The following is a 25,902-nucleotide window of genomic DNA, read 5'->3' as shown; positions in this document are numbered from 1 at the left end:
GTTAGGAGACATTCCTCTGACCGAGGGTGGAACACCAACATTTCGCTGGGTATCTGTAAGTCTAACCGCGTCTCATCGTCAGAGAGGGTGATGGCGAGTTTCAGTTAGGCAAAATGCCTTGTCCTAATCAGTTCTCTGCTGTGAAACACCTTTGAGCTATCTCCAGCCATGGGGACTTTATTTCTTTAAATTTTTTAAACTTTTTTTTTAGTATCTGTGGCTAACTGGGTGCCAAAAAAGATCTTTTTAGTAGTTGTCTTTAATTCCTTAAAAAGGACCTAGAAAAAAAGATGTTTAATGTCTCCTTGGTCAGTGTTCAACAGAAGGAAAAATCTATTCTGTCCAGGCTGCCTTTCCTGGCAGCAATCCTCCTGCCCAATCCAGGGGAGCTTTTTTTTTTTTTAAATTTTTTTTTTAACTCTTTTCAGAGAATGGTGGGTTTCATGGACCATTGGTTAAAAAGGAGACATAAATCATGAAAGAGTGGAATTTTCTCCTTTCCTTCAGGGTCAGCTAAGGGGAACTTTTCCTCTTCCCCAAGTCTGCTTAGAGCAGGCACTGAGCTGAGGGAATGCTCACCTAGAGGAACCATTTCCCTGTCCATGTGTGTACTGCACTTAGATGACAGTGGTCCTGGATAAGAGGCCTGGTCTCTCCCCACCAAATCCTGACCATGAGCAGGAGTCTAGCAACAAAAGGAGCAAGTGCCCCTGCTCCCAGGGTAGGAAATGTAGAGGTTTTCTACGTTTCTCTAAGTGACCTGAGAGCCAAAAGGAAGCTGGGTCTAGAGACGGTTTCATACCAGAGAAAGCCACCAGTCAATACAGGGAAACAAAACTGACAGAAACACACACACACACACACACACAGACAGACAGACAGACAGACACACACACACACACACACACACACACACACACACACACACACACAAGACAACAACCATGGGTGGCCACCACACATTCATACACTTAGACAGATAGAGGGATCGATCCAGTGACATCTTACATGGATCTCCAGATACTAGATCAGCAGCCAAGTCCAACCTCTCTCCTGTGTGTCCAAACAGAAGGCGCCATAACCAGACTCTGGAGGTGACAAACCAGGCGACTTTCTAATTTGTTTCCTTTGGAGGTGGAGGTATCAGACCCCTCTGAAGCATTAGGCAGTGATTGATCAAAGGGAGCTCTGGGGACCTGCAACATCTCAGGTTGTTTACCCCCTAAGAGTCCTCTGACCACCATATTCTTCCTCGTTTCAAGGGGCTTTGAGACCCCCCAGTGTCTCGAGGTCTGGTCTCTGGGATCTTGGTGGGACCTTCAGAAATGTTGTGGGGTATCCACCAGAGAAGATTGTTCAGATATGAGTTTAGGCCAACAGAAAGTCTTTATTAGGCCAGCAACTACACTGGGTGTTTGGGATCTCAGGGTATCCCCAAATCTTTCTCAGAGTGAGCTGTTAAGCACACACAAACACACAAACACACACACACACACACACACACACACACACACACACACACACACACATCCATGTCCTGGGTTATCAAGAACAGTTAGCCAGAAACAAAACTATAGAAGTCAAAAGCCAGGTTAGTACCTTTAAAGAATTCCCCAGAAATATGGACTTGGATGGATTAGGTCTTTGTTTTCATTTTTGGTAGGTGGTTTTGTCTACATGCTGAGTTATACAGCCTGAATGGTAACTTCTATCATGGAGTCAATTGTGCTAAGGTCTCAGGGCCTACTAAGTCTGAGACCATGTTACAGCAGGAGCCAGCATAGGTAAATGATCTGCATCTGGGAGGGCCAAATAAGCAGTTTCGTTAGGAGCAGCAGAGCCCTTTGGAAGGGGTCCTAGTGTCCTGATCTGAGTTTCAGCACCAAATGTAAATGAAGGCACATTGAAACTCACCAAACTGGACCACTGACTAAAAAGAAAGGTTTACTGGGGATCAAACTACCAAGGCTATCTCCTGGGGGGGGGATGGTGGAAGTGTGGGCAGATTTTTATGATAATTAGCAGGGTTGGAGTCTTTGAGCGGATGCAGGCTGCTTACATTGATCAGGAACTAGTTGAACTTTGGGAATGGATTAAAAGAGGTCCTGGTAGACAGAAACCCGATGTCTGGGATTCTTCAGGATTGTTGTATTTAGGCTAATGTTTCCCCAGGAACAATCTTTCCATTTTCCTGGTCAGAGTACTGCTTAGGATATTGCCACCAGTACTACCATTCGAGGAGCTCACTTTGGACCGACCTAATAGTTGTATGTTTTCCTGTTCATTGAGGGAACAAACAGCTGCCATTGCAACAGGGAGGGCTATCACCCAATACTCCTGAGGAGGAGAGAGGTAGCTCTATCAGGACTGCTCCTACAGACCCCTCACACTTCGACATGTTAGCTTTGATGCAGAGGCCTCGCTACCACTCCTTTCCTCTTCAGTTCTTCCTGTTCAAGTGACAATCATGTTGTGTGGTTTTCTAAAGAGATGTGGAACAACTATCTATTCACCCAAGATAGCGTAGCAATGATAGACCAAAGAAACAATTCCACCCAAGTATGGCATGGTGAGTGGTATGTTTATATTTTGGGTTACTTACAGGAGTGTAGGGGAGTGCTTAGGTGACTTACAGAAGCACTGATGACACAAAGGTATCTGCATCACCCCTAGATGCATAAGAATTCAGTCTGTGACCCTGGTGCTCCCTGAAGGGTATGAGATAGCTTGGCTAGCCAGAAAGTCCAGGTATTCAGCAATTAATACTGCTTATATTACCTAGTGAATCTTAAAATTCTCACCCCAGGAGCTTTTTCATTCTTGCAAACTTCATTAGCTTCCTGAGCCTTGAAAGTTTTGTTTGCTTCTTGAATCACCTCCTCTTTTAAACCTCTCTCCTCCATACTGGGGTGGGTGTTTTGATTTAGAAGGAACTACATAATATTCTGGTTACCCTCTCAAACGTCATGTCTTAACCAGTTTTTATCTTGTTTCTTCACAGTGTCAAAGAGAATTATAGTCAGATGTTTGTTCCAAGGTAGAAAGATTTTATTCAGGCTACCACAGTAGAGGAGAGTGATTTCAGATGAACAGAGTATAACATTACCAAGACAAAAGCCAGCCCATCTTCAAAGTACTAAGTAACTTTAGAGATGGGTGAGCATCAGTTTGGCTTTTCCCATCTGTCTTAGGTCTTAGTTTGGGTTTCTTTCTTTCTTTTTTTTCTTTTTTTTTTTTTTTTGGTTTTTCAAGATAGGGTTTCTCTGTGTAACAGTCCTGGCTGGCCTCGAACTCACAGAGATCCACCTGTCTCTGCCTCCTAAGTGCTGGGATTAAAGGCGTGCTCCACCACTGCCCCGCTAGTTTGGGTTTCTATTGCTGTGAAGAGAAACCATGACCATGGATACTCTGGTAAAGGAAAGCATTTGATTGAGGTGACTAGCTTACAGTTCAAAGGTTCATTTCATTATCATCATGGCAGGGAGTATGGTGGCATGTGGGCAGGAAGATGTGGTGTGGAGCTGAGAGTCCTACATTTTGACTGAGAGGGAACAGGAAGTCAACTGACTGTCACACTAAGGGAAGCTTGAGCAAAGGAGGCCTCAAAGCCTGCCCCCACAGTAACACACTTCCTCCAACAAGGTCACACCTCCTAATAGTGCCACTCCCTTTGGGGGCCATTTTCTTTCAAACCACCAAACCCTCTCAAGAAGTCTGGGAGACATTGGCTTTCCCTTTTTTGATGATGGCAGTTCAAAGGTACGACTCCCAAGTCTTTGAAAAAGACATTGTTGCAGAAGATAACATCTCAATGAAATAGAAGAATATTTCATAAATTTTCTAAAGTATATATTCTTGGGAAAGGGAATTAGTGTCTGTAATAAGATCTGACAGGAAGAAATGGTAAATTCCTCTGGCAGTCTTGAGCTTTCTTAGGCAGGGATTTTAGAGAGACTTTGGTTTTCATTATGATAGGAACATAGCTTTTATAAACAATTTGTTCACACATCCGTGTGTGTGGTGTGGTAGTGAAATAATTTGTTCTGAAAGTTGCAGTTCTAATATATCAATGTTGAGGCCTAGTTGAGGAGAGGCCTCAAAGGAGCCTGACTAAAATTTGGTCATGAAGAGAATCAGTGTTGGTCAGCTAACATTCACACACAGGACTGCCCCACCCCATGGCATCCTTTTCTCAGAAGAATTATTTTCTCACTCATCATTTCTTTATGCTAAAATATTTAAATATTTTATTCCAGTTTATTGAAATATATGATGCATTGTTGTTATCCATAGCCACCCTGTTGTATAATGGCATATCAGAATGCTTTGTTCCTATTTAACTCTAACTTATTCCCCATTAGTCAATCTTTATTTATCCTTACCTCCTCTAGTCTCCATGGCCTCTACCATGAGTTTCCATGAGAACAATTATTCAAATTCCACATTAGCAAGGTTATATGGTATATCAAATTAATATTCCATAGTCCCATCCATATCATACCAAATGACAGGATTTTATTCCTTTATGCCTAAGTAGTATCTTATGCTACATATGTACTTCTCATTTCTTTATCCATTCATTATCGGATAGACACTGAGATTTTTCCCCCTACCTTGGCTACTGCAACTAAGAGGGGAGTAGAGACACCTCTTCAACATAATGAATTCATTCCTGTGGATCTACACCCAGGAGTGGAATAGCTGGACCAGAGAGTAGTTCAAGTTTTTATTTTTGAAGGACCCTCATATGAGTTTCCATAATGACTAAATTATTTTACATTCCTATCAGCAGTGTGCTCTTCACTAGTGCATAAGATTTTTGTATTTATTATAATAGCTATTTCTATTAGAATTAGTTGCTATCTCATTGTAGTTTTGATTTTTATTTCTTTGAACAGTGATATTCAACATTTTTTATATGCTCGTTGGCCATTTATATGTCTTGTTTTTGAGAAATGTCTATTTCAACCAATGGTGCTGGTAAAATTGCCTATTTTATGCAGAAGAATGAAACAAGAATATTATCTCTCACCAATGAGAAGAATTAGTTCTAAATGGATTAAATAACTAAATGTAAGTCTGAAAAAATGCAGTTAGAAGAATATATAATATAACTGTATCACAATTATTGGAGTGCGGAGGGATTTTCTTAGAGAAAGCGCTAACCAGCACAGAAAAGAAAAGCAAGCATCAGACTTAAAACCTTTAATGTGGCAGAAGTGAAGATACAAGCTATATACAAGGAGAAAATATTTCCAAATTACATATCTAACACAAGTTTAATATGCAAATATACAGGCGACTCCAAACAGAGAACTTTTGGTGATTAAACACAAAATTGGGTCTCCTATGTTTGGCTCTTCTTTGTGGGATAAGAAGCAAAGGAAGAAAATATTTATATGCTTTCCCCACACAGCACATATCCCTAAGAGAAAAGCTTGGTGTCGCTTGGACCAGAAGAGAACCACGAGTATCTTTGTCTGGGAAATGTCTTATCAAGTCCCCAAGTGACAAAGAGAACTGTAGATGGTAGAGCACTGTCCAATGGCATCCCAGTTCTGTCATCCTGGAGGCTAGCTAGAAACAGACAAGAACAGTATTTGAGTGTAAAAGCGATAATGAAAGAGTATGGGAAAAAAATCAATGCAACCACCACTCCTTCTTTGTCTGAAGTTGCTGAAGTTCTCAAAATGGCTTGTACTGACTATGGGGGGCAGGTGCAGAAGAAGACTGAAAAGAAAGGATCTGGTGTGTTAATTAATAAACACATATGGGTAATATATACTTACATAATACATAAATAGACAAAGAGGTGTTCAACCCAAGTCCTAGCTGGGTATGGTAGTTCCAGTCCAGCCTTGGCTACATGTTGAGCCCATGTCTCAAAAAACAATCACAGAAAACAACACCAATAACAAAATTTAATCTTTCCTCATCATTTCCCATATCATCACCTATTCATATTCCCCCTTTCTACACTCTCCCTCTTCCTATAATGCTTTGATTACAGGTGTGTGTCACCACAACCAGGGTAGTTTTTTCTACCAAAGCAGCATCTCTTCCACATAGGCTTGTGAACAATAGTATACATCAATAATTTTTAGTTTGAATTTGCTTTGAAAAAGCCATTAAGATAATACAAATGAGACCTGTATTTCTAATGTAAATGTTCTTAATAATGAGAAAAAGAAAGGAACTACTGGCATCCATAAAATCATAGTCTGCCTATTTTTCCTGCCAAGTATCTTTCGGCCTTAGATACAACCTACCCAGTTTAGATGATGACACTGTGACTATTTAAAAGGTGGGCGCTGGGTGGTGGTGGCACATGCCTTTAATCCCAGCACTCGGGAGGCAGAGGCAGGCGGATCTCTGTGGGTTTGAGGCCAGCCTGGTCTACAGAGTGAGTTCCAAAAGCTACACAGAGAAACCCTGTCTTGGAAAACAAAACAAAACAAAAGATGGGCAGTGATGACAAAAATTATTACATATAGTTTATTGTGGGCCAATAAAATTGGGAAAGCCGCTTATTTTTCTTTTGACTTGTCTTCCAGGCAGGAAGTATACTAAAGTAAATTGAGATGACTGTTTTCAACATCTCTGTAATGATGAGGCATAGTCACTTCTGTCAAGTATTTATATTATTATATTATATATTGTGTACCTCTGTCCTTTCCTATGAATGAGAGAAGGAGTAGAGGGAAAAATAAAGGACTTAAATATCTCTAAACATTCTCATTTACATTTTTCATTTTACAGGGCAACTGTTAAAGGTCAATGTAAGTTTCTCTGCAGTCAGAGGCTTAATTAGACAGGTAAGGACTATATTATTGCCTTTTGGTAGAAAATGGCTGTCTTGGTTAGGGCTTCTAGTGCTCTGAGGAAACACCATGACCCAAAGAAATTTGGGGAGGAAGGGTTTATTTGGTTTGCACTTCCACAGCACTGTTCATCAGGACAGGAGCTCAAACAGGGCAGGAACCTGGAGGCAGGAGCTGATGCAGAGGCCGCGGAGGGGTGGAACTTAAGGACTTGCCTCCCTTGGCTTGCACAGCCTGCTTTCTTATAGAACCAGAGAACCCAGGACTACCAGCCCAGACATGGCCCCACCCACAATGGGCTGGGCCCTCCCTCATTGATCACTAACTAAGAAAATGCCCTTCAGCCTGCCTATAGCCATTTTTTTTTCTTTTTGTCTGTTTTTATATTTTTCTTTTCTTTTTTATTTTTCATCTTTTTTAAAAAAATATATTTGTGTTTTAATTTTACACATCAGCCATGGGTTCCCCTGTCCTCCCCATCCCGCCCCTACCCCCACCTTCCCCCCAGCCCCTCCCCTTCATTCCCATCTCCAGCAGGGTGGTACCTGGACCTATAGCCAATTTTATGCAGCACAATGACAACTATTTTTTAGGTTTGGCTTGGCTGTGGCTGTTTCTGATTTGGCTCTCCCTCTTATATCTGTGAGATTTTCCTCTTGTTTCCTAGAATGCTTATTTATTGTCAATGTTAACTCATGTGGCACTAACTGGATCTGGTCTTTTAAAACAAACTCCTGTTTCCTATGCCTGAGTCATCTATATTGCAAGTCTAATAGGCATACAACTGGGGGTTCAAGAAATAAGCACCAGTTTTGAAATTTAGGCAGAAAACATAATTGAGAAGCCAGAGAGTCATGGGATCTGTAAAAAGTGATAAAAATAAAGCTTGTTCAATTTACCCAAGTAGGAAAGATTGTTCCCAGAACAATGAATGCCATACTTTAGGGCATATCAGTCTTCTGGCAGCCACTTAGAACAAGATATTTGAACTCCATCCCTGGCTTTCTAATTTTTCAGAACTGGAGTAGTGCCTAAGAATTTGCTTCACATATAATCTCTTATGAGATGAGTATTCTTCATTTATTTGTTTGTTTGGTTGGTTGGTTTTGGAGACAAGGTTTCATTGTGAAGCCATGGCTGACCTGTAATGTACTATGTAGGCCAGAAAGGCCTTGAACTCACAGAGATCTGCTTGCCTCTGCCTCCTTGAGTGTTGGGATTAAAGGCATATGCTGGCATGCCAACCTTTCTTTCTTTCTTTCTTTCTTTTGTTCTTTCTTTCTTCCTTTCTTTCTTTCTTTCTTTCACCTTTTTGAGGCAGGATCTCACTATATCTTGGAGGTTGGCTTAGAACTTGCAATGTTATTGCCCAAATTGTCTGGGCAGTTTCCTGTATGCTACCTGTATGGAATTATGTAGGCAGGGAGAGTTACCATGCTGGGCCTAATTTTAGTTTTCATACATAGTGATGTTGTGATGGACCTATACATTGTATAGTGATTAAATCAAGGTGAATGGAGTATCCATTTTCCCAAACATTTATTTTTGTGGTTAAAAATGTTGTAAAAATAGTCTTTTTACCTTTACAAAACACTCCTGCACCTAAGGTTCAGAGACCATTGTGGAAGAGGGAGCAGAAAGACTGTAAGAAACAGAGGATCAGGGACTTTGCTATGAGAGTGTTTCTCCAGTAACAACAGAAGCTATACCCAGAAAGTCTCCCCAATATGACTGCCAAATGTGAGATGAACAGGAATACCAATGAACACACCAAACTAGATGGGGGAAGGCCCATAAGGCCTGAACTCTACACTAACAACTATAGGCAACTGAGGAGAACTGGGAGAGGTGGTCTTCCCCAGGGAAGAACACACCAATTGGTTGTCTAGGGCCAAACAACCATCCCTGAAAACATGCATTCAACCAACATTATAGGGATTGTACAGGTTATATTTAGAAATATATATGAATATGCAAATACATATATGTATGCAATCACAATTAGTGAAAAAGAATGTATGTTATTATGTTAGGTCATATACATCTGTCTTTTTCCATGATAGAGAGAAGAGGGAAAAAATAAAGGACTTAAATATTGAAGTGACTAAGGTATTGACATCTTATTCTGGCTTATTTTGTGTCTGCTTAGACACTTCTTAGCCTCCCATCCCTCAGTAGCCACATCTGCCTTGGCAATGCTTTTGAGATTGTCTAGGACCCTGGCCATGGTTCATGTGTATTAACCAAAATATTTAATTCTTGCACAAGCTAAAACAGAAAACAAAAATAATTAGAGGAAATGTAAATAAAAAATAATTGTCAAGTTGTATCTGAAAAATACTGCTAATTTCTGCAAAAGGACAGATGTCACAGGGTTGCTCCAGTCCCCTTGAACACTAATATGATTGTACTTTTAAGGTTTTTTGTTTTGTTTTGTTTTTGTCTTTTCAAATGCCTGGGGAATTAGCCTACTCTTGGTCTGGTCATTATTAAAGGACACTTATACTCTTAATTGGCTTAATTAGCATGCTTGCCAGTAACTATCTAGCATGGGTCAATTTAATATCTCTAAACATTCTCATTTATATTTTACATTTTATAGGGGAACTGTTAAAGGTAAATAAAAATTCTCTGCAGTCAGAGGCTTAATTAGAAAGCTAAAACTGTTCTATTTCCTTGTAGACTACAACTATTTTGGAGAGGCAGGTTTGGTTTGGCAATAGAATTTGAAAGAGAGTGGCAAGGAGTAACAGGAAGGTTTGGAGGGAGGAAAGGGAAGAGAGAAATGTTGTAAATATATTTTAATCTCAAATAAATTGAGGCTTAGACCATCAATAAGGTAATAAACTCCTTATTAAAAAAAAAAAAGTCTTCTGGCGTAAGCTAAAGTTATGGGCTAGTTGCAGACTAGCCCTCGTCTTGAAAAATATAACGTGATAAATCTCATTTTAAAACAAGCCCCGCTCCTGACCCAGTTCGGCAAACTGTCTCATCTAGTCATGCTATTGTCCAAGCAAACTATCTCTTCTAGTCACCCTATTAGTCACTATCATGCTATGATTTATTCTTCCTAATTGTAAATTGGTTAAAACAAGTGTTATTTTATTCTGAAAGATCGTCTGTCTTTTGGTAGTGTCGTGATTCGAACCCACAGCTCTACTGGAGTTACGTCATCAGAGGCTTACCCTCCATTTTATAAACTGGGGCTAGCCCACTAACGGTTTGAAGTGGGGGGGGCGGGAAATCTGTTTCTGGTCACTTCCATTGTTTTGAGCTGGCAGGGGTGTACCGGCGCGCTCAGAGATTCGTAAGTCTTTTATTTCATCTAGACTCTGGTGATTCAGGCAAGAAATAAATTGACAACCCTTTAAAGACACCCTACTGTGATCTTTTGACCCCATCACTTGATTTCAAGTCCCACTGAGGGAAGCAGATATTGTATCTCCCCCTGGCAGTGAAAATGGTGGGGTCTTCGGCCCCTTTTCTTCGCGCCTTCAAGCCGGCAGGCATTTGGTAGCCGGAAGGTGGTACTGAAGCAGTTGGTCAGTGTTCCATCTCCAGGTAGCCCCCACCTTATTTTTATTTAATTTCTGTTGGTGTCCACCCCCTACACTTAGAATTTGTAGAAAACGGTTTTATTTTTTTCTCTGTAGATCAGAACATTTACAGTGTTCTAGCAATTGTCTATGGTTCTTTAGCTTTGTAAAAGTACTTGTTTTATTGTCTGTTAAAACCCTTTTGCTTCATATATTTATATTTGGTGTCAGAGATCAATATGCTGCAAGAAATTTGGCTGACTGAACTAGTGATTTAATCTGGATGTTTTCTGTCAAAATTTGAACACCTGATGGCGGGAAAAGGTTTTAAAAAGTACTTAGATGTACTATTTGTGTTAAAAGCTTTATTTTTCAGTCATATATAGTCTTTGTTAGCTGTGAAGGAGATCTTTAAACATAAAGCCTTTCGGGTCCCCTTAGTACTTTGGTGCAGGCTCCCCATAACTAGATTTCAGGCCTTGACTGGTAGTCCTACTCCAAGGTTAGCTGTCAGCCTTAGACTGCCAATGCTTGGTGCCAACAAAACAGGATCCTGGGTAGAGGCAGTGGACTTATGTGGTTACTAGTATATAGTATTCCCTACCCTGAAACCCGCATACATTATATTTGATAAATTTTCTTAGTTTTTTTTTTTTTTAAATAAAGGTGGGTTCAGTGAAAGCACAAATTATCCAGCTTTGTAATAGAATTTAGCACACCCTTAGTCACTCAGCAATTACTTATGGTGATCTTTGAATGAACTTCTTTTACTAAGTTGATTCTTAATGATTCCATTGTAAATATATTTTTTTCTTAATTTTATTTTCAGATTATTCCTTGTAAGAGTATAGATTTTTTTTCCTGGTGTTTCAAGACAGGGTTTCTCTGTGTAGTTTTGGTTCCTGTTCTGGAACTTGTTTTGTAGACCAGGCTGACCTCGAACTCACAGAGATCCACCTGCCTCTGCTTCCCGAGCGCTGGGATTACAGGCGTGAGCCACCACTGCCTGGCTGAGTATAGACGTTTAATTGTTTTGTTCATTGATCTTGTATCCCCAAACCTTGAGCTTGTTTTCTAGCTCTAATAATTTTTTCCTTCAGATTTCTTTTTAGCCTATCTGTCTATGTAGTGGTTTATATATATTTAATTTTGAGGATAAGTCTCATGTCCTTGTAATAAGCTCATTTGTTAGTGGTATTTTTTAATATATTGCTAAAATATGTTTGCTAGTATCTTCTTAAAGATTTTGCTTTTTTATTGTGAGTTATGTTGGCCTGTGATTTTTCTAGTTTGTGCTGGCTTTGAATGGTTTCACTATCACTGAGTTGGCATGGTACCTCCTGAGGCTTTTTTGAGACAGGCAAAGAACTAATGTTAAATATTCTTTAAGTGCTTGGCTTAGCTTTCCATTTGAAGTGCTTAGGCCTGGAGATTAATTTTTAGAGGAATTGTAAATTTAAATTGAATTTTTTTAACTGTGGGCTTATAGCCTTGTGCTATATTAAGGGTTTGCTTTTATAGTATGAGTGACATTGGCCTGAACTTTTCCTACTTTGTGCTGGTCTTTTGGATGGTTTTGGTGTCACTGAGTTGGCATGGTACCTCCTGAGGGTGGTGTTTTTTTGACATAGGCATAGAACTAATGTTAACATGGACATAGCAGTAATGGACTCAAGGAGTTATTAATAATAATTTTTTTTGGTTTTTCGAGACAGGGTTTCTCTGTGTAGCTTTGTGCCTTTCCTGGATCTCGCTCTGTAGACCAGGCTGGCCTCAAACTCACAGAGATCCACCTGGCTCTGCCTCCCAAGTGCTGGAATTAAAGGCATGCGCCACCAATGCCCAGCTAATAAAATTTAAGAACAGGATGTGGAACTTGGAGGGATATGGGGTAGAGGAACATTAGGGAGAGATGGAGGGAGGTAGTGATAGGTAGATCTGATCAGTAAACATTGTATAAATGTATGGAATTTTTAAAAAGCAAAATATTTTAAAAATTGTCTATTCAAATTGTTTCATATTGGATGTGCTATGAATATTTGTGATTTCCAAGGAATTGCTATAATTTTATTTAAGTTGACAAGAGTGTTTGCATATAAATATTCACTAATTCTTTTGATGTCAATAGGGTCTGTAGTGATATGCTCTGTTTGATATCCCATTTTAAATAGTTTTATCAAAATATAATTGAAATATAAGACCTGCAAATATTTAATATATTTAATATGTATATTTGATTAATTTAGTCATATTAATATATACAATAACATCACTGCAATTGAGGTATTATTTTTATTCCTGGTGTTTTTATTTATTCTCTGTCTCTCTCCCCCAACTCCTCCTTTATTTTTTGAGACAGAGGCCAAACATGTAGCCCACGCTGATTTTGAAGTAACTGTTATAGGTGTATGCCACCATACCCTGGGCCATTAAGATCTACTTTCTTAAATTTTAAATTTGGAAGTTAGCAGTATCTACCAAATTATTGATTACAGTCACTATTGTATAGAATACCTCTTTATTCCTGTATTTTAAGATTTATTTTTATTAATGTGAGAGTGCACATTCACATGCATACGTGAGTGTGTGTGTGTGTGTGTGTGTGTGTGTGTGTGTGTGTGTGTGTGTGTTGCATGTATGCCATGTGAATACTTCTGGAGTCCAGAAGAGGGCATGGATCCCCTGGAACTGAAATTACAGGCAGTTGTGAGCCACCCAACATAAGTGCTGGAAAATGAACTTGAGTCCTCTGTGAGAGCATCAAGTGCTCCTAACTACTGAGTCTTCTCTCTAGCTCCCCTCTGTGTCTTTTTTATGTTAAGTTCTCTCTCTTCCTTGTCTGTGTTACTGGAGCTTGCGAAGTGTTTCATCTGTTAAAGTACTAGCTTTTTGTTTTATATTTTCACTAATTTGTTTTTGCCTTTTCATTGTAGATGCCCTGGAACTGGAGTTGCAGGCAGCTGTGAACTGTCATGTGAGTGTGTGCTAGGAATTGAACCCAGGTCCTCTACCAGAATAGTAAGCACTCTTAAGCACCAAGCTGTCTCTCTAGCCACACCATTATTTTTTCACTCTTTTCTTTGTTTTCCTTCTTGTATTCCAGTATTCCCCCTATTATCTTTTTATTTTGTTTTAAAAACTGTTTGCTTATTTGTTTTGCTCTTTTTTGAACATTCTGTTTATAGATTATTGGTGACACGTTCTCTTGGTTTTCCATACTCTGAGAAACACTTGATTTTCACCTTTACTCCTAAAATATATTGTCTCTGTGTATATATTTCTGAGTTGGCAGATCTCTACTTTGAGTTCTTGGAAAATACTGTTACTCCTTCTGGCCTCATGGTTCCTGATGAGAAAACCATTGTCATTCACAAATTTGACTCCCATTGAAAGGTGCCATTCCTCCTTTGCAGCTATCAAGGGGATTCTTTGTTGTTAATTTAAAATGTTTTCTCTAAAGTTATAAAAATATTCTTTCATTTTTATCTATATTTCTATGGCTTCATTTTCACATTTAAATCATGGATCTGTCTAGAATATATTTTATTATTGTTTTACATGCATTGGTGTTTTGCCATGGGTGTCAGGTCCCTGAAACTGGAGTTACAGACAGCTGTGAGTTGTTATGTGGATGCAGGCTTTGAACCTGGATCCTCTGGAAGAGAAGTCAGTGCTCATAACCACTGAGCCATCTCTCCAGCCCTTATATATGTGTGTGTGTGTGTGTGTGTGTGTGTGTGTGTGTGTGTGTGTGTGTATTTTTTTTTTTTTTTGCTGGAGCAGAGGATTGAACCCAGGGCCTTGCACTTGCTAGGCAAGCGCTCTACTACTGAGCTAAATCCCCAACCCGTCTAAAATATATTTTAATGTGAGATAGATAATAACTTTCTGCTGGGCTTTAATGTACCGTGGAGGGAGGAAAAGAAAGCTTACATTGCATGCCTGGAGGTGGTATATTGTTATACTGGAGTTAAGGGCTATTTCCTCTTTCCTTCATGTTCCTTTGGTTACTCCCCTGAGAGAAGGTTAAATGGACTTGAGGCATGAAGGCTAAGGGAAAAATCAATTTTTGAGTTTCAGAAAGAGCCTGTCATGTGCTTCATGCCCATATTGCCAGCACTTGGAAAATGAGGCATGCCAATCCTGAATTTGAAGCCAACGCAGGTGTCATTATGTCAAAACCAAAATGATTTTTAAAAAAACTTTCTTTACTAAGTAACTTTGTGTTGCATTTTGTTTTTGGATGACCTAAAAAGCAATAGGTAAGCCTAAATGACTTCTTTTGTGATTTTTATGTTGCTTTTGATTGATGAGCCTTTTCTTCTATTGACTAAAGAATAGTGACTCATATTAATTTTTAGTCCTTGTGGGACACAGTTATGCACAGTGATGATGCTTACAGGAAATTATATAGATGGGAGATTATAAGAAGGAGAGGGCCTGGGATCATATTGTCGTTAATGTAGACACTGTGATAGACTGTGAGGAGGGTGGGCTAATAATGAAGGTAGGGATGGGGTTTGTGAATAGAGTACTTGCTGTATGTAGGGGAAGTCCAAGATTTAACCCTGGCATCCCTATTTGGCTTAGGCAGATTATAAATTCTGTAAACTTTCTGCCAATTCCTCCTCCATATTTTCTAGTTTTAGGAACAAAGCTCCTGCTCTTTAAGTAATTTGTTGTAAGCTAAATGAAATAAAGGAGAATATCTGTATTATAGAATTGCCATGCCTCAGTGTAGCTTTGTGATATCGGGTACTTAGCAAGCTGCATTTTATCATTTCTAAAGTGGGAATAATTAAAGTACCTATCTTTTTGGCCATTATTTAAAGCCATTAAAATTTTGCTATGGTTAGCATAGAGCTAGGGCTGAATTAATTTTAACTTCCACTAGCTTTCTGCACTTCAGGTGCTCGTTCATAAAGTAGGGGCCAAACTTTATGTCCTGCTTCTTCTACATTTGTAAAGCCTTCAGGACTTAATACTGGACTCTAGAAGGGTTGTTAATTGTTTTAATTGACATGGAAGTACATTATTCAGTAATTCTTTCCCCATCTGCCAGGAGGATTAAAATGTATCTTTACAGAGACACATTACTCCCCAAGCCTGGTCCAACTCAAACCCACAGCCCAATGACAGGTCCGTTAGCCCCAGAGTTGAGTTTAAAAATACCCATTCCCCTCTTGTTCTCAGGGGATCATAGTAACTGCATATGCTGATTGGGACCCTGCTAACCCATCAGCATTTTGCTTTCTCCTGGAGCAAACTCTAGTGGGCCCTGTTAGAGAGAGCCCAAGACTGGTTGAGACAGACTGGGTAGGTAGGGACACATACTTTGTTCTTTTCCCTGCTCTTTCTTGCTGTATCCTTAATCTCTGTGTGAGGTAGACACCTTTAGTTTATATTGTCAGCTCAAGTGTTTGGCACTGTCACCTGCTAGTTGGTCCTTGGGTCACTCCAGCTATTGTCGCACCCTGTCTTCTCTTGTTGGAATGCACAGTATACTTGTAAGAAAATACTAGTCTCCTTCTGCCAGCCACAACTCTTGGGAGTGAACCCTGCACAAAGTTGGGCAAGGAGTGTTTACTGGGAAATGAGGTAGAAAAGCTAATGAGAGTGGGTTCCAACTCAGATGGATGATCCAGTACATATGGCCACAATCAGAGTACTTTTAAAAGGGTCTTTCACAAGTGAAAGTATACGTGATTGATTTCATGCACAAGTGCTGTGAGATCGGCTGGACTTTTAAGACAGAGAATGCTACTTGAAAATGTGTTTTGAACTATCAATTACAGGGTGAAAACTTGTCTTCTCTCTTGTTATCCCTTTTCTGCTGACTCTTCTTCAGCCCCCCTCCCCCCATTCAACTCTAGTTTTCCTAGGGATGTCTTCTGCTAAGATTCACTTAGAGTCTTTGAAGGTAAGAGGTCTAAGGGACTGCAGAGCAGCGTGCCCCTTAAACTTTAAAAAGCATACACAACACCTGGAGCTGTTGTTGAGTCACAAATAGGGATTTGGTAAGTCTCCCAGGTATGTCTAATGCTGCGTGTCTTTGGTCACATGCTGAATAGGAGACTGTGGTCATGTCGCCTCACTTTCTTGGTTGGAAAATTACCATTCAGAGTGCTCAGCATCATCCAAACAATTGCCAACAGGGTCAGAGCTACCTTAGGCATCCCCCCCGACCCCCCCTTGCTGCTTTCACTGACACTGTGCTGTGCCCTCTTCCAGTGCCTCGCTGCCTTCAACCACCTTTTATGTGAAGTGATGTTCATAGTCATTCTTGCAGTCTGTGGATCAGATCCACTCTGCCACCCTTGTGTGGGCTACAATGTACAGTAGAGCATCTAACAATTATCAGCCTAAAATTGGGGAGATGGAAAATCGAAAAGGGAAAATATTTGATTTTTTTTCCTCTAAAGAAGGTTTGAGGTTTTGGAGATGGTAGAAATCAAGAGTGCCCTTTCATGGTTTTTATTTTATTTTTCTATACACACACACGCACGCGCACACGCACATGCACACACACATGAGTAAGGCCAGAGATCAAAGCCCATGTGCTTTCCTCAAGTGATTTCCACTTTATTTTTTTGCAACAAGCTATCTCACTGAACTTGAAAGTCACTCACAGACTGCTTAGACTGTATGGCCAAGGAGTGCCAGGGATCCACCTGTCTCCACTCTTTCTTTTCCAGTTCTGGAGTTATGGTCATGTACCATTATGCCAGGATTTTCCATGAGTGATCTGGATCCAAACTCAGGTCCTCATACTTGCAGAGCAAGCCCTTTACCCACTGAACTGTCTCCCCAGCCCCAAAGCATCCACTATAAAAGAATGTTTTAGAGAGTGTTGGTCCCCCTTCTCCTCTGTCTGTCTCTGGTGGCTGGGATATTATTTTACCTAAGTTAGTTTATGTATCCCTCAAAGCAGATGCTTAGGATTGCGGATCATGAGTATAGCCATCATCTGCATAGTTTCATTTTCTCTGGGGTTCAGTTTGTAGTCATCAGTTGAGAGTTTTCTGGTCTCTTGACTCCATATTTCTTCCTTCCTTTTGAAGGGTAAAGGTAAAGGTTTCATAACATAGGTCTCTGGTAAGTCATAAATAATGTATTTGAAACAAGAATGATGGTAGTGGTAGAAGTGATTTCAGACAGTGTATTAAGTTATAGGTGCATCCAATCTAACTTTATTGCTGCTTGGCCGAGTTTGGGGGGCTTGAGATAAAACAAATTGGTTTAGATTTGAGAGAAGAGTAGAATGTAACATTTATTGAGCACCTACCATGTATGTTTTATACATACAGATTTATATTTGAGCTGTACAGCTCCTCTTTATGTAAGTGGCATTATAGTTGTTTTCAAACGAGATCCCTGAGACTCAGAGATGGTAAGTTAGCTGAGTTAGAAGCCTGATTACTGGAACTCTAAAACCTATGTCCATTCCAGCTCTTTAATACTGCAACCTGTACGTTTTTTGAAGTATTTTTGAACATGATCAGACAGACTTTATAGTACTTTAGAAAATGTTTGGTAATCTGTGTTGCTTAATATTTTCTTTGGGAGTAGTCATTCACTTAACTCATTTGGTACTATAAAATGGAAATTGAATGTGAATGGGTTTGGAAGGGAAGCTTTGTCAGAGTTGAAAGGATCTCTTGTGTAGCAAAACAACAATTACTTTTAATAATAATGTAGCTGCCTGTAAGGTGCATGTGTATATCATTTTTTGGAACAGGGTTTCTCTGTGTAGCCCTGGCTGAAGTTACTGTATAGACCAGGCTGGCCTCAAACTCAGAGATCCACCTGCCTCTGCCTCCTGAGTGCTGGAATTAAAGATGTGTGCCACCACTGCCCAGTACTTATGTGTATTGTAACTACTAAGGATTCATAAACTAAAAGAACCTTCAAGAATATAAACTAAAATCCCATACTGAAATTGGCAAAGCTAGAACACCCCTAAGGGGTGTAGTGACTATTAAATTCTTATCATAAATTATTTTCAATAATTTGTTTCCTTCCGCTCTTTTCTATTTATTTTCTTCCTAGGTGTCTAGATAAGATACCTAGATAGAGAATTAGATCATAGTGTCTTCTAATTGAATGCATACGTTGTTGTATGTAGTCATCTTCCTGTATTTTTGTGTAGGGTTATAATTTCTGTGACCAGGACTTAAAAAATACCATCAAGCCCACAAGGTAGTAACCATGCTATATGAGCTGTCATGTATTTGACTGTCTCAATGCACAATTCTTATGCAAATTTGTGCCTAGTATTCCTGAGTCTAAACTAGGGACTAAGCTATAGCCATGGCACCTATAAAGGGTGGCATGTCTCACTTAATTAAAAGAACCTGTAGTTAGAGTTAGGTATAATGACTTCTATTTTACAGGTGAGGCAGCTGAAGCCCATGTTGTGTAAGTTATTTTCTCGGGGTTAATTGAGATAAAACCAGGCTTTGTACCCAGATCTACTCAAGTCTTAAGGGATACATTTTTCTAGAAATACTATAGAAAAACTAAGTTTTCTCAAGAGTGTCTACAAAATTTTGTGGTACTTTGGTGAATGATACTTTAAAGCATTTCTTTCTGATTGCAGCTCTGCCGTGGATGAAACACTGCTGAATCTGCATTAAGATGCCACCACCACTACTACCCCAAAGCTCCAAAGTGGAGACTGAGAAAGCTCAGTGTAGCAAGATCGTGCCCAGTGAGGAGGACCAATTTGAAAAGGTTAAAGCAAATTCTCTCTTCCAGTAGTATCTCATGTGGTCTCTTCATGCATTGCTTTGGTGCTTATCCTTACCTCTTAATCTTTTATGATGTTTGCATTAGTCTGAGAAAGTGGGTATTGCTAGTAATCCATCCTTGCAGTTGAAGACTAGCAGCACGTTGGAACATGGGGCTAGGCATTAAAGATTTGGTTCAGGGATGAGCTCTTGCTTATTGTGTGCAAGGCCTTAGGTTCTATACCAGTCTTTCCCCCAAAGGAACTTGAGCAAAAGGTATAAATCCTACTCATACTTCAATATGTGTGGATGAAATAAAGGGCATTTTCCAAATCTTTCAAAGCCAAACAATATTGAGTTCTCATTAATGATTATGTCTATACTTTATATTCATCTAGAAGCTCCAAGTATCTTACCAGGAGGTTATAGTACATTCTTGGTAGTACATTTTGTCAGTAAGAATATCGCTGTGCTTTTTAAATATTCAGATTGAATATCCCTAATTTGAAAATCTAATATTTATTTTTTTCAAAGTCTGAAACCCTTTGAGTGCTAACCTAATTCTACAAGTGTAAAATTCCATATTTAATCTCAAGTGATGGAGTTTATAGTCAGCCTGTAGGCATACTAGTGGCCAAGGAGATTGTTTAGTGATTAAAGGGGTTGCATGCATGAGGACCAGTTTGAATTCCTAGAATCCATGGGAATGCTGAGTGGACATGGCAGCTTGCCTGTAATTCTAGTGCTCAGAAGGCAAAAACAGGGGATCCCCAGAGAAAGCTGACTAGTCCCACAAGCTGTATAGGCAAAGTCTAGATTCAACTGAGGAACACTGCCTCAGTGAATAATGTGAGAGCAATAGAAGGTGATCTCTGATATCAGCCTTAGGCTTCCACATGCACAGGCATGCATTGCACATGTACACTCTTGCATGTATATGTGTATCCACACATATGCAAACATGCATATATATATATGCAAATATGCATATATATATATATACATGCATACAACATACATACAAAAATGCAGGTCCACTAAAAATGTTGTATAAAATTGCCTTCAAGCTACATTTTTATAATATATATATATATATATATATAATACAAATATGAAATTTGGGCAATAGGGGGAAGGGAGGATAATGGAGGAGTAAATATATCCAAGTATATGATATACTGGAACAAAATATCCATATGAAACTAGTTGCTTTGCACAGTGAATGTATACTAGTGAAATTCTTAAAAAAGAAAGGCTGGAGGAGTGGCTCTGTGGATGAGACCTTTGGCTGCTCTTAAAGAGGATTGAAGTTCAGTTCCCAGTACCCAGATCTGCTGGCTTGTAGCTCCAGCTCCAGCGCCAAGGTATCTGAAGCCCTCTTCTGGCTTCTGTGAGTACCCACATTTACCTACACATACCCACATGCAGAAGCACACATACATGCACATAATTAAATAAATTTTGATGCTGGAAAGATTGCTTGGGTTTTTAGAGTGTATATTGCTTTTTCAGAGGATCCAAGTTCAGTTTCTAGCACCCACACTGGAAGGCTCAAACCACTTATAAATCCAGCTTCAGCGGGGAGACTCATGCCTCTGGTCTCCATGGGTACCTGCAGTATGTGCACATACCAAAACATAGACAATACATATACATGATTAAAAATAGCAAAAAAAAATCTCTTAAAAGAATTTAAAAGAAAGATTCTTGAGTCCCATCCTGAAGATACTTAATTATGCATATGTGAAGAAGCTTAATCTAAGGAACTTCTAGTCCCAAACATGTTAGATATAGGATACTCAACCAGTATTCAATTTCAAGAATGTATTGGTACACTTAAACTTTCCTGATTTGACTTTGGGATAGTTTAACATCTGTCTTTCTGATATGTTATGTGCTATATTCATCACTATATATATATATGGTTTTTTGAGACAGGATTTCTCTGTGTAGTTTTGTGCCTTTCCTGGAACTTGCTTTGTAGACCAGGCTGGCCTTGAACTCACAGAGATCTGCCTGGCTCTGCCTCCCGAGTGCTGGGATTAAAGACATGTGCCACCACCGCCTGGCAACAAGAGTTATATTAACAGTTGTGAATTATCATCAAGAGAGAGTTTCCTGAAGCAGAGAGCATTAAGCTGTATTTTTTTTTCCTTTTTTTTTTTCTCGAGACAGGGTTTCCCTGTGTAGCTTTGTGCCTTTCCTGGAACTCACTTGGTAGCCCAGGCTGGCCTTGAACTCACAGAGATCCACCTGGCTCTGCCTCCCGAGTGCTGGGATTAAAGGTGTGGGTCACCGCCGCCCGGCACTGTATATATTTTTTTTTTTATTGTGCTGGGCATGTAGCTCAGTGGCAGAGCACATGCCTATCAGGTCCAAGGCCCTGTGTTCAATCTCCAGCACTGAAGAATTTGTTTTTTTATGTGTGCAGATAAACATTTTCTATTAATTTTTACTTTGTCTTAGTAAAATGATTTTCAAGGAGGGAATCAGGGATTTTTTTCCCCATGTAAACTTATCAGGAAAGATTTAATACCTTAATTGAGCTTTTGTTTGTATGAAATGTTCTGATTGTAGTTATGACATCGTATGTGTTCTTTTATGGCCATTATTTTTCCAACCCCAAGTTTCCTTGGTCACATTTTGTAAGTATATGTTTTATTGAGTTCAGTTTCCACTGTCAATTTTATATTGAAGAGATTATTTCTAGCAGGAATACTAAGTAAGAATTAGGAGACAGACTGATAGTTTAATTTTTAGCCAGTTTGAAAGAAAAAGAATATTTTATTATTTGCTAATTATTGCTGTAGGATTATCTATCACAAATAAAATAGAGATGATTAGTTGATTTGCTTAGCTGAAGTAGAAAGTGAAGTAATTTTTAGCTCTCCTAAGATTGCTGTCTTTGCTGGAATAATGTGTTGTATCATGAATGCAATTCTCCAAGTTTTTGAGCACTTACTGTGTCATATACTGTTAATGATGTAGCTAGCACAAAGCAAGTGGTCATATCCCAGCATTCTGCTTAATAATTGTAAGAGCTTCCTTATATGGGTAAGACAGAGTTTGTCCTTAGAATTTTAAGAGAGAAATTTGAGATTTAATAGATATTTACCAAATAGAAACTGTTAAAGGATTTAAAAAAAGTGCTACAAGAGTAATTTCTCCTAACTTCTAACTCCATATTGAAGGGGACCCACACACAGCAGGGCTTCCTCCCGGACCCTGGATTAGGCACAAACTACACCCAAACGCGTGTTTTCACAGAGAGATTCGTTATTGACCAGGAAGAAATGTTAAAGTGGCTGCTTTCTGACTCAGGCAGAAAAATAGCAGCAAATGACCTTGCAGGGGTCATTTATAAGAAGAGAAAAAGGAAAGGTCTGTGTTAGATGTGCTAGGATGTGGTGGTAGGAGATAGGGGATGAGGGAGAAGAGAAAGGGACAAGGGAAAGGGGGTGGGGTATTTATCCCAGAGGGACGAAGGACTGCCTCTGGATAAAGAGGATACAGACTTGGCACGTAGGCAAATGGAGGTATATAAAGGTAAAGGGGAAACCCCGTGTTGGGATGAGGTGTTTAATTTTAATTGGGCTTGTTAATTAGATGAGCCAAAGGGGACTTTTGATTGCTGGACTTTGGTAGTCAGCCTCAGGAGAAGGTAGTGGCCAAATAAGGGAATAGATCTTGGTGGCTAGCTTAACGGTTTTTAGCAAGGCAGAGGGAATGGGGGAGAAGGGCAAGGCCTGCAGAGCCACATGTTCAAGTGGGCTGGTGTCCCTTCATTTCCATCTTTTTGTTTTATTATTGGGTGGCTGGATGTTTGATAAGTGGACATTGTTCTCTCTGGCTGCTTCCTGCTGGCATTGGGGTCTTATTCTTAGGAAACCCAAGGAAGTTGGGCTGTTGGTCAAGGTCAGGAAGTTCAGGCTATGTCAGTCGATGGTCCAGGTTCTGTGGGACCATCTGAGGCTAGGGAAGGGTAGTCTGTGAGGCTGGACCGGGATGTGGATTCTAAGGAAACAGCTGTGGCTAGTGTTGGGGTTGCTGGAGTACTCTGTAGTTGATTTGAAATCTGTTGGTAGATAGACTAAGGACAGAGATGAAGTTAAGGAGTTTAGGGAATTTTTTTTATATTGGGTGTATATTTGAAAATGTTAGATTCATGGTCCTGCTAGTTTGGAAGAGGAGTCCCAAGACCAGGGAAAGGAGGAGAGGACTAGAGAAATGGAGAGAGATCCCACCCTTAGGAATAGGCAATAGGCAGGAAAACTTAGGTTGCTGGTTGCCAGGAGTAGTTATCTAGAATCTGAGAGTTCCTGACAGGAGCCAGGAAAATTTAGATTAGTTGTATAAGGTTAATTGGGGAACAGTTGTTATCTGAATGCAGGGTCTGGTTTTGTAGGAGAGAATAAAATTTGAGCTGCTTTGGTCAAATGGTGAGAAGGGATGGTCTGTAGCAGATTTTTGGAATTGGATAGAAAGGTTGAGAAGATCTATCTTTGGGTCCCCAAAAGGAGTTCAGATGGCCGGCCTGGGACAAGTGATCAATAGTGGGGAGGTTGGGCCTTGGTGACTGGAGCATCACCTGTGAGAGGAACTGTGTCCAGGGGAGGGAATTGAAGGGGGCACCAAGAAATTAGTGGGAGACACTGAAGGAGGTATCAATGAAGTTGAGAAGAGAGTTTGACCTAAGTGAGTGTTTGGCCATTAGAGAGGGAGAGGGAGAGGGAGAGAGAGGGAGAGAGAGGGAGAGTGAGGGAGAGAGAGGGCGGAGAAGGAGAGGGAGAGGGAGAGGGAGAGAGAGGGAGAGTGAGGGAGAGAGAGGGAGGAGAAGGAGAGGGAGAGGGAGAGGGAGAGGGAGGGAGAGAGAGAGAGAGAGAGAGAGAGAGAGAGAGAGAGAGAGAGAGTGTTGGAGAGGAGATGGCTTGGGTTTAGCTATGTTTTGTAATTGGGAGTGTAGGATTTGTTCAGAGTGTTTGATGTCTAAGGACATCTGGACAGTTAATAAATTTTTAGGGGAGTTAGTTGGTGGTGGATGTTTGGTAATCACTTGGACAGAAGAGAAGTATGAGTGTGAGAAGAGATGAGATTTATGGGGGAATAGGTGATCTTTAGGGCATAGGAACCAGAGGGTGAGAATGAATATTGATAATGAAGTGGTCAATCTGATTTGGCCACCTGACAGGAAGGAGCTGTCATCCATATAAAAAGTGTAGACAGAAGTAACTAGAGGACCCTCTTGTGTATGAGAGGGATGGGGGAGGAAGTCTTTGGAAGTTTTGAAGAGGTAGGTGACAGGGGCAAATGTTGATCTTAAAAAGTGTTTATGTAGTTTGGAAGTATAAAGATGGAAAATTTTTGTAGATCTGGGAGCCAGAGGGTAGGAGCCGAAAAGGGAATGTTTTTTAGTTTAAAGAATTGTTCTTTAACGGGAGGGAGAGGCTAGTGGGGGCAGAATCAGCTTGGTGTAGAGGATGTGCTAAGATTGAGTATTCAGGGATCCATCAGCAGAGGAAATTGGCCATGAGGGCAGAGATAATGAGTGGATATGGACAAGGATGTCTAAAGTGGCATGTCTATGGGTTGGGATGACAGAGAATTTAAGATAGGTGACTCGGGAGAGGAGAGTTGAGATTTGGAAGGTGAGAGCTGGTAACTTCTGGAACTGAGGGAATTGAGGAGTGAAGAATCAGTGTTAGATTGGCTACCAAAGAGGGAAGGACTGTAAAGAAGGAGGTTATCTACACACTGAAACAGGCAGGAGAAAAGGGGAAAAGGCAGGCCAGGTCTGAAGCGTGTCTTTGCCCAAAAAGGTGGGGGCTATCTCTGAATCCCTGGGGAAGAACTGTCCAGGTCACTTGTCAGGATTGTTGAGTATCAGAATCTGTCTATACAAAGGCAAAAAGATCTTGGAAGTGCACGTCCAGGAGTACTGAGAAGAAAGTGTTTTTAAGATTTAGGACTGAAAAGTGAGTGGTGTTGTCAGGAATAATGGAGAGGATAGCCTAAGAGTTCAAGACTTAAGGGTGTAAAGGGACAAGAGTTAGTGGAACTAAGGTCCTTGACTAGGTGGAAGGTTACTTTGGTGTTTTTTTTTAACTATTCGTAAGGGGGTATTAGAGGGTAAGGAAGTAGGGCATAGAAATGATGGGTTTGGGTCTAGGCAGAGTAAGGAGTATTTGGTTTTGAGATGTAGGAAGAAGGGTTTACAATGTGCAGCAAGGGAAGGGGAGATGCTATACCATCCAGCGAAATGGATTAGAAGGGGAGGCAGAAGGCAAGAGAGGTTTGGGGATTTTTGAGGAAAGGAAGAGGGTGATGCAGGAGTGTGCTGGGAGCTGTCGTCAGGGTAAAAGGGAGAATTTATGTCAGGTCTGGAGAGGACATCCTTTCCTAGTAAGGGAATAGGACATGAGGGAATGAGGAAAGAAGCAAGTTAAGGAAGGAGTCTAGAGGGGTCTGGAGGACTGGTTGTGTATTCTGATTATGGGGGAGGGGAGGAGTTAGCATAGAGAGAAGGAAAGAAATCTGAAACCACTTTTTATATATCTTAAATTATTTTTTCAGACTTGTATGTCCAAAAATGCCTTATTTAAACCTTCATGACTTACTTAAACTTTCATATCCTCAGACCTTAACACATTTTTGAATTATCATAACTTGTATCACTTATTTTACTTAACTTATACAACTTACTTGTCTGTTTTTTATAACCTTTAGAAACTAAATCTTAGTTAGTGTGAAGCCTGTCAAGAAGGCAAACTGTACATATGAAATGGACTGACTAGGCAGCTGGGTGCTTGCTCTTAAAGC

At 40.1% G+C, this 25,902-nt stretch overlaps 1 protein-coding gene across 1 annotated transcript in view; it reads left to right on the top strand.

Annotated features, from left to right (window-relative positions):
- The first annotated feature begins 18,994 nt into the window (after positions 1-18,994).
- Positions 18,995-25,902, top strand: part of Ccnb3 (cyclin B3) — a 44,695-nt gene continuing 37,787 nt past the window's right edge. The window contains exon 1 of the mRNA XM_036174532.1: positions 18,995-19,090. Coding sequence (XP_036030425.1) covers positions 18,995-19,090 — 96 coding nt within the window. The remainder of the gene's footprint in view (positions 19,091-25,902) is intronic.

The sequence above is a fragment of the Onychomys torridus genome, chromosome X, assembly GCF_903995425.1.
Source record: "Onychomys torridus chromosome X, mOncTor1.1, whole genome shotgun sequence".
Classification (NCBI taxonomy): domain Eukaryota; kingdom Metazoa; phylum Chordata; class Mammalia; order Rodentia; family Cricetidae; genus Onychomys; species Onychomys torridus.
Note: the sequence above shows the minus strand (reverse complement) of the source record. Positions and strands in the feature narration are given on the sequence as shown.